General features: G+C 43.5%; 1 protein-coding gene across 8 annotated transcripts in view; it reads left to right on the forward strand.

Moving 5' to 3' along the window:
- Window positions 1-13,087, forward strand: part of CEP170B (centrosomal protein 170B) — a 59,911-nt gene that overhangs the window by 12,735 nt on the left and 34,089 nt on the right. For all 8 annotated transcript variants that reach the window (XM_054200282.1, XM_054200283.1, XM_054200288.1 and 5 more), the window contains exons 3-6: window positions 974-1,063; window positions 4,099-4,185; window positions 7,096-7,146; window positions 8,473-8,611. In XM_054200282.1, coding sequence (XP_054056257.1) covers window positions 974-1,063; window positions 4,099-4,185; window positions 7,096-7,146; window positions 8,473-8,611 — 367 coding nt within the window. The remainder of the gene's footprint in view (window positions 1-973; window positions 1,064-4,098; window positions 4,186-7,095; window positions 7,147-8,472; window positions 8,612-13,087) is intronic.

A 13,087-nucleotide genomic window follows, 5' to 3' on the forward strand; every position in this document is an offset into this window, starting at 1 on the left:
TGCCCTACCCTCTCCTGGCCTGAGATACCAGGGAGGTCTCAGAGTCGTGTGTGCTTGCTGATGGAGTGACTGGTTCCAGTGACTGTTTGAGGTCAACTGCAGCAAGAATTCCAGTTACGAGAGGCAGTAGGTCTAAATACAGTCTGGTGTCTTTATAGCTGTGACACACCATATTTCAAAATTATTCAGAGTTTTTATTCTAACACTTCTTCCTCAGAAGTCTCACACTATTCCTGCTGAAGTGTCATACTCTGTTTTGAAGATAAAATGCATTTGGTACCTGAGCATTGTGGCAAAGACAGTGGCACCAAATCACTGTCCAGTTCAGTGTTCTCAAATATAGCTGTAAATTAGAATTTTCCTGGAGTTGCTTTCTTTCTCATCCCAAGTTTACTCACCTCCCTCCAACTTGGAAAACATCCTAGAGTTTAAATCAACTCTGGGACGTAATCCTGGGAACAGTACACATTGTTGTGAATAAGTTTGGTTTGTAACTTAAGAAAATGGTTTTTTTCTCTTTGAAAAATAGGAAGAAATCATCCCAAACAGGAATGTCCCTGGTGATGAGGCCACCGGCTTCAGCTGGTGAACAATGGAGCTCTTCTAGTTTGCACTGGATGAGATCCTGCCCCCTGGGCTTTCAGTTGTACTGGTTTTGTTTTCAATGTGTATTGATATAATTTATTGAAATTATGGCGCAGTCTTGACAGCCTTCAGTGATTTATTTTTTTTTTTTTTCTTCCACTCTCCATGCAAAAAGTGTCTTGTCTTCAGTGAGGTGTTTAGACGACGATGGAAGTGTTTACTGTTTATCCCTTGGTTTTTTATAGTAGTAAATAATATTTAATCATTCTTGCTTTTCCCCTCTCTCCCCCTACCCCATATCAAGTTAGTTTAATGTCTAGATGTTACTTTGATTAACAGTGTCTCTTATGCCTGACCAGTCTCACATTCATTTTGCTTTCATTGCCAGTCCCGCAGCGTCGATAAGCAGCATGCTGTAATCAACTATGACAAGGAGAAAGACGAGCACTGGGTGAAGGATCTCGGGAGCTTAAATGGCGTAAGTAGCAAACCTCCTGGCTGATGGAGGCAAACGCGTGGCGTGTTGAGTCTGCAAGCGCTTGTGCACTTACTTAATTGTACTGTTAGACCCTTTTGGGTCACTGCATCTGTTGGCATGAGTTAAGCTAAACACACATAATTATTTGAAAGACCTGAGATGGAGGTTATGTAGCATGTCACCTTACAGGAGGAAAGCTTTGGTGGATATTGTATTTCTTTTTTTTTCTGTGGTCCTTGCAGAATAGTTCAGGGCTCACAAATCATAGAGCCTCTTGCAAGAGAGAAGGAAATTAAGTCTTATTTTGGGGATATTAACATTAAACTGGTGAAGATTCTGGAGCAGCTGTTCAGCATGAGCACAGTGACCTTTTGGCAATTCAGTTGTCAGTGCATGGAACAATTTATGGGATGATGAGACATTTAAATTCTTTGGGGAGAAACTATTTAAAACCACCTCTTTTTTTTTTTTTGTGTATATATAATAAAAATTGCTCTTTTGCCTGCCTTGAGCCTGGTTTGTGTAAAGACTGAGGGATAATGTGAGCCCAGAACACGGAGCTGAGCCTGCCTGAATCTTAACCCTTGCTGTGGTTCTGATTCACGCAGTGGTGTTAGGCAGCTCGGTGAGGGCTTTGTCTGTCCACCTGAATTCCGTGATTTTTTTTAAATACACCGTCTTAGTTAAAACTGTCCTAATGTCATAGCATGCCTCTTTTTTGGCTGTTCCTTCACACCAGCAGAGCTATTCCTCTGCTGGAGCAGGTCTAAGCTAGATTCACATAATTGCCTTCCCAGCAGGAGTTTTACTGCAGTCATTGTTTTGGGCTTAGAAACAGAAGCCCTCCACCATCACAACCACAAAACCACAAGACGAACCCAGAAACTTGTACAAAAACAGTGGCCAAAGCAGACCTCAACTGTTCTGCCTCTTCTGGCATCTGAAAACAGCAAGAATGAGTGTTAATCCTTCTCAGCCTAGTAGCTGAAGGCACAGAGCCCTGCTGAAATGGGACTATTTCCAGTAACTGGTCTGGGCTTTAGCTGGATCCCTGATTCAAAACCAGTGGTATTTAACTCATGGCAGCAACATAGCAGCTGAAAATTCTGCTTGCAAGAGAGGGAAGGCTTGTACCACTAATTCTCTTCCAGCTTCACATGCTAAAGCATATGAATTTACAACATTTTTATAATCAGTTATAATTTTTATATAAATATAATTTTTATAATCATTTTTATAATCTTCTGCAGCTGGTCAAAACACACTTCTGTTGGAGAAGACTGATATGGCCAAACTGAATTTATTTTGCATGAAACAAACATAGGTCCTTATTTGAAAATTTTCATGAGAACTTGTTTTCCCCCCTGAAACTAAAAAAGATCACTTTTGAGGACCCTGAGTTTAATTCCATTTTCAGAATTTGCTTTTATTTTGTATTTACTTTATGGCTTGTCAACAATGCATTGTATGGCTTGCTGGATAATCTGGTTCATATTCATTGTCCAAAAGTTTTGTATTGTTTTTATTCTAATGTTCAGCTGATTCTGCAGTCTCTGTTATGGCCTTTTGGTTTTGAAAGTAGTGTTTCTATCTGCAATAAGCAGTTTCCTTGTGCTATTTTATTTGAAGTAACCATGGATGAATAGGTAACAACATCAAAATGGGTTTTCTTGCATACTTCTGTTTGCAGAAAATTCAGCAAATAATCATTCCTGTTCAAGATCTGACTGTTGTGGGATTTTAAAATATTAAAAAAAAATTAATGCAAATAGGAATTCTGTGCCTTTTAATCAGCTTTACTGCTTTTATTCTGAAATTACAGGCCTGTTCCCCAGCTCTTCTGTAAATTGCCAGGAAGCTGGGGGCTGTTGTCTGCTGAGGTTCTAGTTTCCTGCTCTAGCATTTATTTTTCCTCTGTGGTTAATACTTGGGCTTGTCATGCATGTTTGGCTTGGCTGAGGTGGGAAGGCAGAAGGAGAAGACTGTGCCTCAGTGGTGAAAGCACGTAAATTGATTTTTCTAGCATAGCATAGCTGTGTTTGTACTGAGGCTGCAAAGACGCAGAAGCGGGTTCCTGGTCTGTGAGGCTGGGTGAATCCCACCTTGCGAGGTATGGTAACTCCAGGTGCAACTGAGTGTCTCATTCCCACCAGCACACTGGTGCTTCTTCAACTAAGTTCCTGATTTATTTTTATTTGGCCTGGGTTATTACAAAAGTACATGGGTTTATTTGTGAAAGATGTCCGTGAGTCCTTGATTTGTTTCTCTGCTGTTCTGCGAGAATTGTTTCTTAGGGGGTCCCCTCGGAAAGCAGGCATTTGAGACATCCGAGATATTTGTTCACAGCTATGAAGTACATTTCTTGCACTTTTATAAAGATAACTTAGTTTCTTTGTGTCTCAATTAAACTGCCCGGAGCATAGGAAAATAAGTGTGCAAATCTTTTGCGTGAGGGGCCTGTTCTACTGATGCGTGATGCCTTGGACAATGTGGCCTCAGACATCATGGTGATGCCACTGCAAATGCTTGTATTCCTGTGCATTTTCATTTCCCCCTTCCTCTGTGATAGGCTTGGTTTGTTAAATTGTCAGGCCCTGGGGCCGACACCAGTCTTATTTGACATCCAGTGGAAAGCTGATTCCCAGCTCAGTAATTAGAGTTGCACCATTTGCTGCTCTTGCTGGTTGTGAAGGGCAGAGGAGAACCAAGAGGATCTAAAGTTCCTAACTTCAGGCATGTCATTTCCGTGTTCAAGTTGGGAACTAAAATTTCATTTGCAGTTGGTGGAAAGGCAAATCTCCCTAGAGGTCCCTTCAGAGCACCTTGCTTTGAAGCATAATTGGGGTGCTCTAACTTGCCCATGGGAGCTACTTGCTGGTGTTGATTTTTCTAGGCAACTTAGCTCCTTGCCTGGCTGACTTTGTGCTAGTGCACCCCGAATGTGTGTAGTGCTGTTGACAGATGGGCATGGCTGTCCATGTTGCGTCACCTTGACACCCTCAGTCAAAAACCATTCCTGTGCTTCTTTCTTGCAGACATTCGTCAATGACGTAAGGATTCCTGACCAGAAGTACATCACCTTAAAACTGAATGATGTCATTCGCTTTGGTTATGATATCCTTCTCATCTGAAGAGGGAGTGGGATGTGGTCTTTGATTGGGTTTTGTGCTGTTTGCTGCATGGAGAGTTAACAGTGCTAATTGTGACTAATGAATAAGGGTGTTTGTTTTGCCTCCTGAGCCTTTGGATGGCTCATAAGCTTTTGTTTCTCCACCATGGACCTGATTCAGAGCATGTTAATCGTGACACCTGCTACCTTCATTGGCATTTGAATCAGGCCCTGCACTGGCAGTAGTGACTGTGGAGTTAGTGACTGTGGAGGTGCCTCTTCTGTCTCTTTCTAAGGAAGGAGTTTTTTTTCTTTTTTTGGGGGCGGCAACTGTAGCTGGTACCAGCCAGGGGGCAAACATATTTCATATGCTTATGTATGAACTAGCATCTTCCTATTTCTTTTCATCCATCTTGTGTGGTTTTGTTTATCATTTCACCCAAATGCTTGCTTTCAGATAATTTGCAGGTCTTCAGCCTTGAATGTTTAACTTTGGGGCTTGTGGTCAGAGCCTTGACTCTATATCGATTTAAGTTTGCCTGTGCAAATTGCTTCTGCCACAAAACGCAAGAGAAAATCTCTGTTTAGTAATAGCAAATTTCACCTCTGAGGGAAGCTAGGCTGCAGTTACTGATTTGTTTACAGAGTCACCAATCCTGCCAGCATCTGCTAAAACACCTTTGCCTTCATCCCTTTCCTCTTTATCCTGATGTGACTGTATGACTGGCTATAAGTATAGATGTTGGAATGGCTTTCTGAGCCTGCAGAGCGACAGTGGTAAGTAGAGGCTCCTATTGCTGCCTTTTTATGAAATCTAATCTTTTTTCCACTTTTTTTTCATTGCTTCTATCTGCCAAACTTTACCCACTCAGGCTGAATTTAGAAGTAGCAAGTGTCTTCTCCAGGTTTCTTTTTTCTTTCGTGGGGAAATTTCAATTAAAACAGTCCAGACATTTCTGAGAATAGAGACAGAGACTAAGTTCTGCCGTTGCGGGGGAGGAAGTGTTTGGCTGGAAAACTCTTGTGCATCCTTGACCCCAAGGCCACATTCTTGTGCCTTTTGTTGTCCCTATGATAATCAGTTTGTGCTTGGCCATATATAGCCCTTGAAATATTCCAATCGTGGAGCCCAGAGAGCTGAAGCAGTGAGGAGAGGCTGAGCCTCCCTGGCCTTCCAGGGATCTGGGTCCCTCAGCTCTAGGCAGTGATAGTGCAGGGGCACTCACTGTTGCAACAGGGATGCTTAAAATGATGTGCGTGCAGTTCTGGATCTGCTGGAAAAGAGGGTTTTCTAGGCCTTGTGTAAGATCATACTTTTGGTCTCGGTCTCCCTCTGTCTCTTGCCATTTTGGAAATAACACATCTTTGCTTCACAGTGGTATTTCTTTTTTTTTTTTTCTTTTTTAAAGGGAGGTAGTTGCTGAATCTTTTTTGAAAAAGAAAAAAGATTATTTGCCTTCAGGTCAGTATTTGAACAAGGTGCAGTTGATGAGGACTCAGGCATACATGGGGGGAAAAAGTACTGAGTAGCCCCTTACTGAGTGTTGCCCAATAAAAGAGCACTGTCATCTAGAATTGTGTCATTAATGGTGGCATCCCAGTGCACGTGTGATAAAGCCTGTTACAACCTCATAGGCAACCTCAGTTCTAGCTTTTCTTGACTTTGCAAATGTTTTTTTGATGTAGCTGATCGTGTGTCTTCAGGTCTCTAGATGTGTGGAGAAACTCGTAGAAGATTTGCTGTGAACTCCAGTCTAGTGAGGGCATAAGCCAGTGCCTAGAGCATGGGTAGGTTTTAATGGCTGTGATACAGGTTTAAACTTTTTATAGAAAGCAATTCTGAGTGCTGAGCAGCTGAGTTGAAGTGTTTAGTCCTGCAGTCCTTACATGGATATTCATGTGAAATGAATGAGTGCATTTACGAATTGTAGAATTTATTGCCCTCAACGGGAAAACTGTAAAGAATGTAGGTTTCAGAATCATCTTTTTACTTCAGCGTAGTTGCTATGGCAGTTACCATCTCTTCCTCTCCTTTGCAGCTTCAGTGCCACTCTTTAGCAGTGCTTTCTGTACGTACCGCGTTCAGCTCGGTGTGGACGGCAGCATCCCCTGAGCTCTGTGAGTCAGCTATGTGCTGTTGCGTAAGAGTGTTTGTCTCTCTTCCATTTACAGTTTCACTTACCGAGACTGTGCAGAGTTTCCCTGCTATGCCAGTATCACTTGGTTTATTTTTAGTCTAACATTTTCCATCTTTTCTTTTTCCTCCCCTTTGCTCTGTGCTGTGCTGATTGGATTTTTCATGATGACATTGCCAGATGCTTTTTTTTTTTTTTTTTTTTAACGCAGTGTTGCTGAGGATTATTGCCTAGGCTCAACCATGTTGAACGCCTCCCTTCCTAGGAGGTCATGGCAGCTCGTGACCTGATTTACTTTTCATCTGGGAAACCGCAGTGGCTGAAAGGCCTTGTCAGGGCAAGAGAGCACCATAGGGCCAAGCATCCCTTCAGGGAGCTGAACTCCACGGTTCCCATGCCCCATCTTTGCCAGGATACTATGGGGAGAGAGTGGTCTGCCCGAAGATGCCAGCTGGGTGGAGAGGAGTGGGGTGTGAGTTGAGTCAGGGCTCTGGTTGCTCCCTGGGTCCTGCACGGAGCTGCTAGCACTTCCCCAAGCTTCTGCCCTGCCCCCCTTGTCTCCTGCCCTTCACTTGGCGTGGTCTGGCCAGCAGATGTGACTGCATGCCCTTGCAAAACATGCACAACAAAGACCATGGTGGGGTACAGTGGAGTCAAACTTTTAATACCCTACCTATTTTAAGCTTTTCTGGTTTTACGATCTTGTTTTCTTTCTGTGACTAAGTGCTAGATTTCTCTGCCCATCCAGTTACTTTGTGGTTTCCTTAACAAGTTCTGTACATTCGAACATGTATGTCCTGGAACAAATTCAACACAAAGTCCCAGAAGAAGCATTAAAGGTAAGGGTGTCTGTGTGTAGGTGCATTTTTTAAAAATCAACTGCTCTAGTCATGGTCAAGCAGACTGAAGCATTAAAATACTCTTGACAGCAGTGATATGTTCCCCAATGTGAGGCTCTCCTGGGACTGAAGCTTAATAAAACCTTCCTTTGAGGAGAGTTACATTTCCTAGTTATCTCAGCTCTGATCTCTCTTATCCCTGTGCTAACACGTAGATGAAGTTATTTATTGTTTCATGACTGCCAACAAAAAAAGTTACTAAAGCTGTAACGTATTAAAGCACAGTCCGCCCACTAACTTGTGGGTGAAGCACAGCAGAGCTTGTTCCCTCCCAGAAGTGGAGCACAGATGACTTTTTCTGAGCATGGTGACTTAGGCCAGCTCCATCACACTTCCTCCAGCAGGCTGAAGTTTGCTTAATTTATTCCTGTATATCATCTCATTTTTGCCTTCAAGCTCCCAAGTTTTACTTACTGAGTAGTCCTCTTATGAGTGAGGTGTTTTTTAAACAAAGAGTTCAGTAGCAGGTACGAAATAGTCAAGCATCCTTTTATCTAAGGCAGAAAAGCACCCCCCTCTAGGCAAGAAAGCTGTCATGTTCAGCTAGGGACTGGGCTATCAGTGCCAAGCATCACCTCGTGGCTAGCAGATACTGTCTTAGCCCTGGTTCCATGTTTAGGACTTGGAGAGGATCATAAATGTAACGGCTAGAATTGGGCAAATGATTCATTGAATTTACTCAGGGGTAATCTGGATGGGTACACCCTTTTATTAATTTACTTGTAAAAAACCCACTTTTAAATAGCACATTTTCTATATTAACGTGGAGCCTGTTTTAAGGCAGAATCACTTTCCTAGCTAGAGAGAGGGTTTGGAGAGAAGTAATTAAAATATATTTTAATTGCCTTTGCTGAAAAACTGAGATAATGCAGATGAGTGCCCTGAAAGAATTTATAACATTGCTTTAAGAACAGAGGGGATTTCAGGATCTGAATCTTGAATGGAAGATGGCCTAAGTTCTTATTCCTCTCAGTTTATTCTTTAAAGGGTTTCCTAAATAGCTATTTTACAGAGAAAAGTCACAGTGACCTTCTCATGAACTAGAATTGTCACTTAATATCTTCCAAGGGGGTATTGGAAAGCCTCTCAGTTGGCATTTCTGCTGTCCTGTAGCCTCTACTCAGGTGGTCTTTCTTTTTATTGCAGAATATAGCTGCGGTATTAGCCTTTGCATGATCCATTTGCAGGGAAGGGTGGTTTATCTTTTGCAGGGGCTGGCACACAGATTGCACGGACACCCTGCAACTGTTGCTTTTGTCTCTGCAGCATGAAAAGTACACCAGCCAACTTCAGATGAATTATAAAAGCACGACAATGAAGAGGGCGGAGCAGCCCATGGAGCACGGTGTCTACTCTGAGTCCTCACAAGCCAAGCTGGAGAAAGGAGAGAGGAAAGCAATTACAGGTACTTGCTCGGGAACCAGTTAATCAAGATTCAGAACAAAGTGCAGCTTGAGCCCTACGCTGGGTCATGATTCTGACAGTACAGTATTGTGGGTTGCATATAGGAGCAGTTCCAGAAGGGTCGTCTTTCTAAACCTCTGAGTATTCCAGATTCTCAGTTTTTGGAGATTCAGACTCCAAAAAAAAATCAGGTGGTGTGATGTCTCACACATGCCTTGTCGCTGTGTGTGTGCTGGAAAACCTGTAGGCTGAGCAGGTTTGGGAAGTTCTTTGGCACTTGTCTGGTCTATTTTTAATTTCCTAATCAAAAGCTGGTGTTTGAACAGAGACGGTGACTCAGAGTAGAAAATGTATGGCTGCTGTGGTGCGGTGCTGGCAGGCAGGCAGACAAAGAAGCAACAAGCCATTTCTTTCAAAAAGCCCTGTAGGTCTTAAATGTCTGTATTTCCTAATGTGCCAATATGTGGGATTGAAACTGACTGCCAAACTGGGAGATGTTTGCTTCAGGTTCACTGTTCCCCAGCTCCAAACCTTTTCCATTTGAAAAATTCCTTATGTTCTCCATTTCTTTACTCACAGCTTCCTTCCTTTAAAGACCCTTTGTCAAACTTGCTTCCTCCCCGTTCCCTATCATGGTGGGCCAAGACCCCAGCAGTCTTGTCTCACCCAGTTCCTTATCTCCTGTATGTACTGCCCTGGCAGGTCTCTCCCTAGATCTGCTCAGATATCAGTTGGTGGCCTTCTAGAGCTTGATGATGCACAGGAGGAACAAATATGGTTTTAAAGCATCCCAGTGATGGATGACTGCCAGTGGTGGTCTTGTGGCACCAGGATGGCAGAGCAATTGGAAGGCTTTAGGGTTAGCAGAGAGACTGCCCGCTGGGTCTGTTGGAGGAAGGAGCAGGGAGGTGAATGGGGGGAAAATGATGGGCAAGTAAAAGAGGGAGACATCATCTTAGGCGAGGTGACCTAGAGATAGATACAGTGGCTTTCTAGAAATGCGTACAACTCTGGGTAAATCCGTTAAGGTTTCCTGATAACTAATTGGAATGGGTTGGTTGACCTTAATCTCCCATGTATTGTCTTTGTGAAAATCCCTCTAAGCTGACACACTGTACTAAAACAGTGTAGTTTTTCTCCCTGGTATTGTCATTGCCTCCAGCTGTGCATGGAAGCACATGACACGCATCCGTGTGCCCGACTCTCATTTTCTGCACCGCAAAAACCTTTCTTTGTGTTGCTTTAGCCGTGTTTGTGTGTTGCCCTCCACCATGGATGTAGTGTTTGTGACTTTGCCTCACAAGCGTGCAGTTAAAGGGATGAAGTTGGTGATGATTAACCATGACACTGAAGAGGGTGAGAAGAGGTGAACCTCAAGGGGGGGGAGGGCTCTCCAGCCGCACTGCAAGGGGCATGGGGTTCTTGAAAAACATTGCCAGTAACTGGGTTGGTTTGCCAGTAACTGGAACCAGTTTGCATTTGCTGCCTGGTTGCATGAACATTCTCATTTTTATTCTTGCCACCTTCCAGAATACACCCTTGTTTGGTTTTAACCTACATAGCATAAGCGGTTGATATTTGGAACATCTTCAAAGTCAGAATGTTGAGTGACTCTTCATCAAGGTGACCCATTTCTCTAGCGTGTGGTTCGTAGACCTGCATTACATTTCTGTCGTCGTTAGCAGGCACGGACTGTAGGTCTAAGGCAAAAAGGGCTGTGAGTACTTATTGGAGGCCAGTGCTGAGGTACGTCACATGCAGTGGGACTGATGGACGGATAATAAAAAAAAATAATCTATGAAGTGCTCCTATCCCCACTGGAAGATGGAGGAATCAGGACTTTTTGTTGGAAATATTTTGCTGTGTTGGACTGAAGCCTGTGGAAGCAAGAGAGGGAGCCTGAGCATTAAATCAGTGCCTTGCTCTCCAAAAAGCATCTCTGTCACGTGAGCAGAATGATTAGTGGGGCCCTTTTTCATCTGCGATGTGACTAATTCACCTTGTCTTCAGCTGCGCACATGCACAGTTTCTCCTTGGTTGCTCGGAGGAGTGGCAGCAATTTAAAATGATTAGTGGAAAGAAGAATGTAGTATTCTTACGGGGAGTGGGCTTGCTTAGTGGCAGCAGAAAGAGGCTTTGGGGAGAGAGCTGTTTTGCTAAGCCTGTAGGTATTTAGGAATTTGCATTGACTAATTAAAGCAATGTCTGGGGTGACAAAAGCCTTTAGAAGGATCGCTTCTCGGGGCCCGGGTGGAAAAGAGGCAGAGGGAATGCAAGCTTTCAGGAAAGAGGTTTAACAAAACAATGTGAACAATTAGAGCTGCTTAGAAATGGGAGGAGGTGAGGGGCTGGGGATGAAGAGATCCAGCAGAGTGAATGGGAAACAGCTCAGCCATTTAGTCTTTATGCCATTGAACTTGCAGCTTTTGGGTGTATGTTGCCTGTAAGCAGAAAATCATCAGTCTTTGTGAAACGTTTGAGGCAAGTAGCTTGGTAAGCCCCGTGGGTTGGATATGGATATGAATAAGAAAAGTGCCCTCAGTTCAGCTAGTTAATGCTAAGAATAGCCATCGGCTCTCATGTTTAAAGCCTTAAATGATGAGGAGGCCAGGTACAGCCTTGAACTGAGCAGATTTTAAGACTCTCACAATCCCCATCTGTTGCTACCTGAGTTGAGGTACTGGATGAGATAAGCTACTTTGTGATCTCTGTTCTCAACACATAGTTAATCCTCAGGCTGATCTTATTTTATTTTATTTTTAAAGCCCTCACAGGCTGATGGCACTAGATAATGCTGAATCTGATGGCTAACTCTGAATAACTGCTGCAGGCCTGAGTTTCCAGGGGTGGAGGTTGCCTGCAGCGTCCAGCTGAAATGAGCATCAGCAGCTGCAGGAGCAGGACTTGAGCTTCTCCCAGGATCTGTGAAACAGGCTTTCTCGCCAGTTTGGCGTCTGTGTCATTAGGGAGTCCTCTCAAAAGAGTGGCCGACTTGAAAGTCTTGTTGGTGTCCAGGGCTGAGGTCAGCAGGCAGCGTGGACGGAGGCAGTGGGAGTTGTGCCCGGTTGTGGAGTGGTTTCCATGGTCTTTGGCTGCTTTCCCCATGAGATCATGGTAATAGCTATTTAGACACACAGCTCTACCCTAGCCTTTAATTTAGGGGAGTGGTGGTGGTGGTGTATCTGCTTTTCGTCTGAGCTAGGGTGGTGGTATCTGCAGCGTGTTAAAGGTTTGACCATGTAATTAATACAAATAAATTTGTGATTATCAGCCTGATTTGAAAGCCTCTGGGATCTGTGTATGTTCACAGCAGGTACGAAAGAGCAGGCCTTAGGTTTGCCACACACACGTGAAATAAATAGTGCAGCAAAGAGTCAGAGAATTGCTTTATCGTTATTCCTACTAGGTCTGAATTCTCTATTTTGGAAAGGAGTTAAAAGGCAGAGATGTAAGGAATTAATTTTAAAATGTTATGCTAGATCATTGTTTTTTTTCCCCAAGGCCTCTACCATAAGAAGCCTACTCTGCATCTTCTGATGATGGACATTATTGTTATTAATAATGAATCAAATGATTTGACTTAAAGCAAGATGAATTTCTCATGCTTTTGTTATGACTTGCTGTAGACAGCTTCAAAGCTGCATGTGCTTCTGTCAGCAAAGAAATTTGCCGTTGCTGTCTGTCTCTCTCTCGTGACGGTTTGAAGCTTTGGGAGGACCTGGGCAATGCGCAGCCCTCAGTCCTGTCCTGACTACAGGGAACGCCTTCAAGGGAAATCAGACCCATCTGCAGTGGGAGCTGCGTTCCTTGTCATGAAAGCTCTTCTGCCCATTTGCTGATAGAAAGCAGCATTAACATGGGCTTTCTCCTTTCCCTTTCATCACCTGGACTGTATTTTTGGTCCTGCCCTTGTGTTGTTCTGATTCACTTCTCCATAAATACATCCTTTGTATTTAAGTCTCAATTTCTCTTGTGGTGCCTTTCCCTCAGTTGATCAATAGTTGTATTAATTTAATTGGTCACGTCATTGTTAGACTTGTTAAACAAATGGACCTTCCTTGTTCTGCGCTAAAATAGCCTTCATTTTTTCTTTTGAGTAACTGCGTCAAAGACTGAAATCCAGGAGCAGAACATGTGCGTGTCAGTGGTCTCCCTTGTATTACACCGTCACAGATAGCTCGGTGTTTATTTGGCTGACTGCCTGTGCTGACCTCAATTCGGTTATCTAAAAGGATGGTTTTCGAGCTGTCTGCCTGAATTGATGAGCCAAGAAATATGTCTAAATGAATTGGCACCATCTGGGCAGCCTGGCATGGAGTGGAGAGAGGTGGTAACGAGCTGCCATCAATTGGAGGAAGTCTCACATTATTAAAATGACTGAGCAGTTTTCATTGGTGTTCCTCGCTTCACCGCTGACTCGGGCAACCCCCAGTCTCACTGCTCTTGCAAGAGCTTCCATCTTACACTGAAATATAGC

The sequence above is a fragment of the Rissa tridactyla genome, chromosome 4 (assembly GCF_028500815.1).
Source record: "Rissa tridactyla isolate bRisTri1 chromosome 4, bRisTri1.patW.cur.20221130, whole genome shotgun sequence".
Lineage (NCBI taxonomy): Eukaryota > Metazoa > Chordata > Aves > Charadriiformes > Laridae > Rissa > Rissa tridactyla.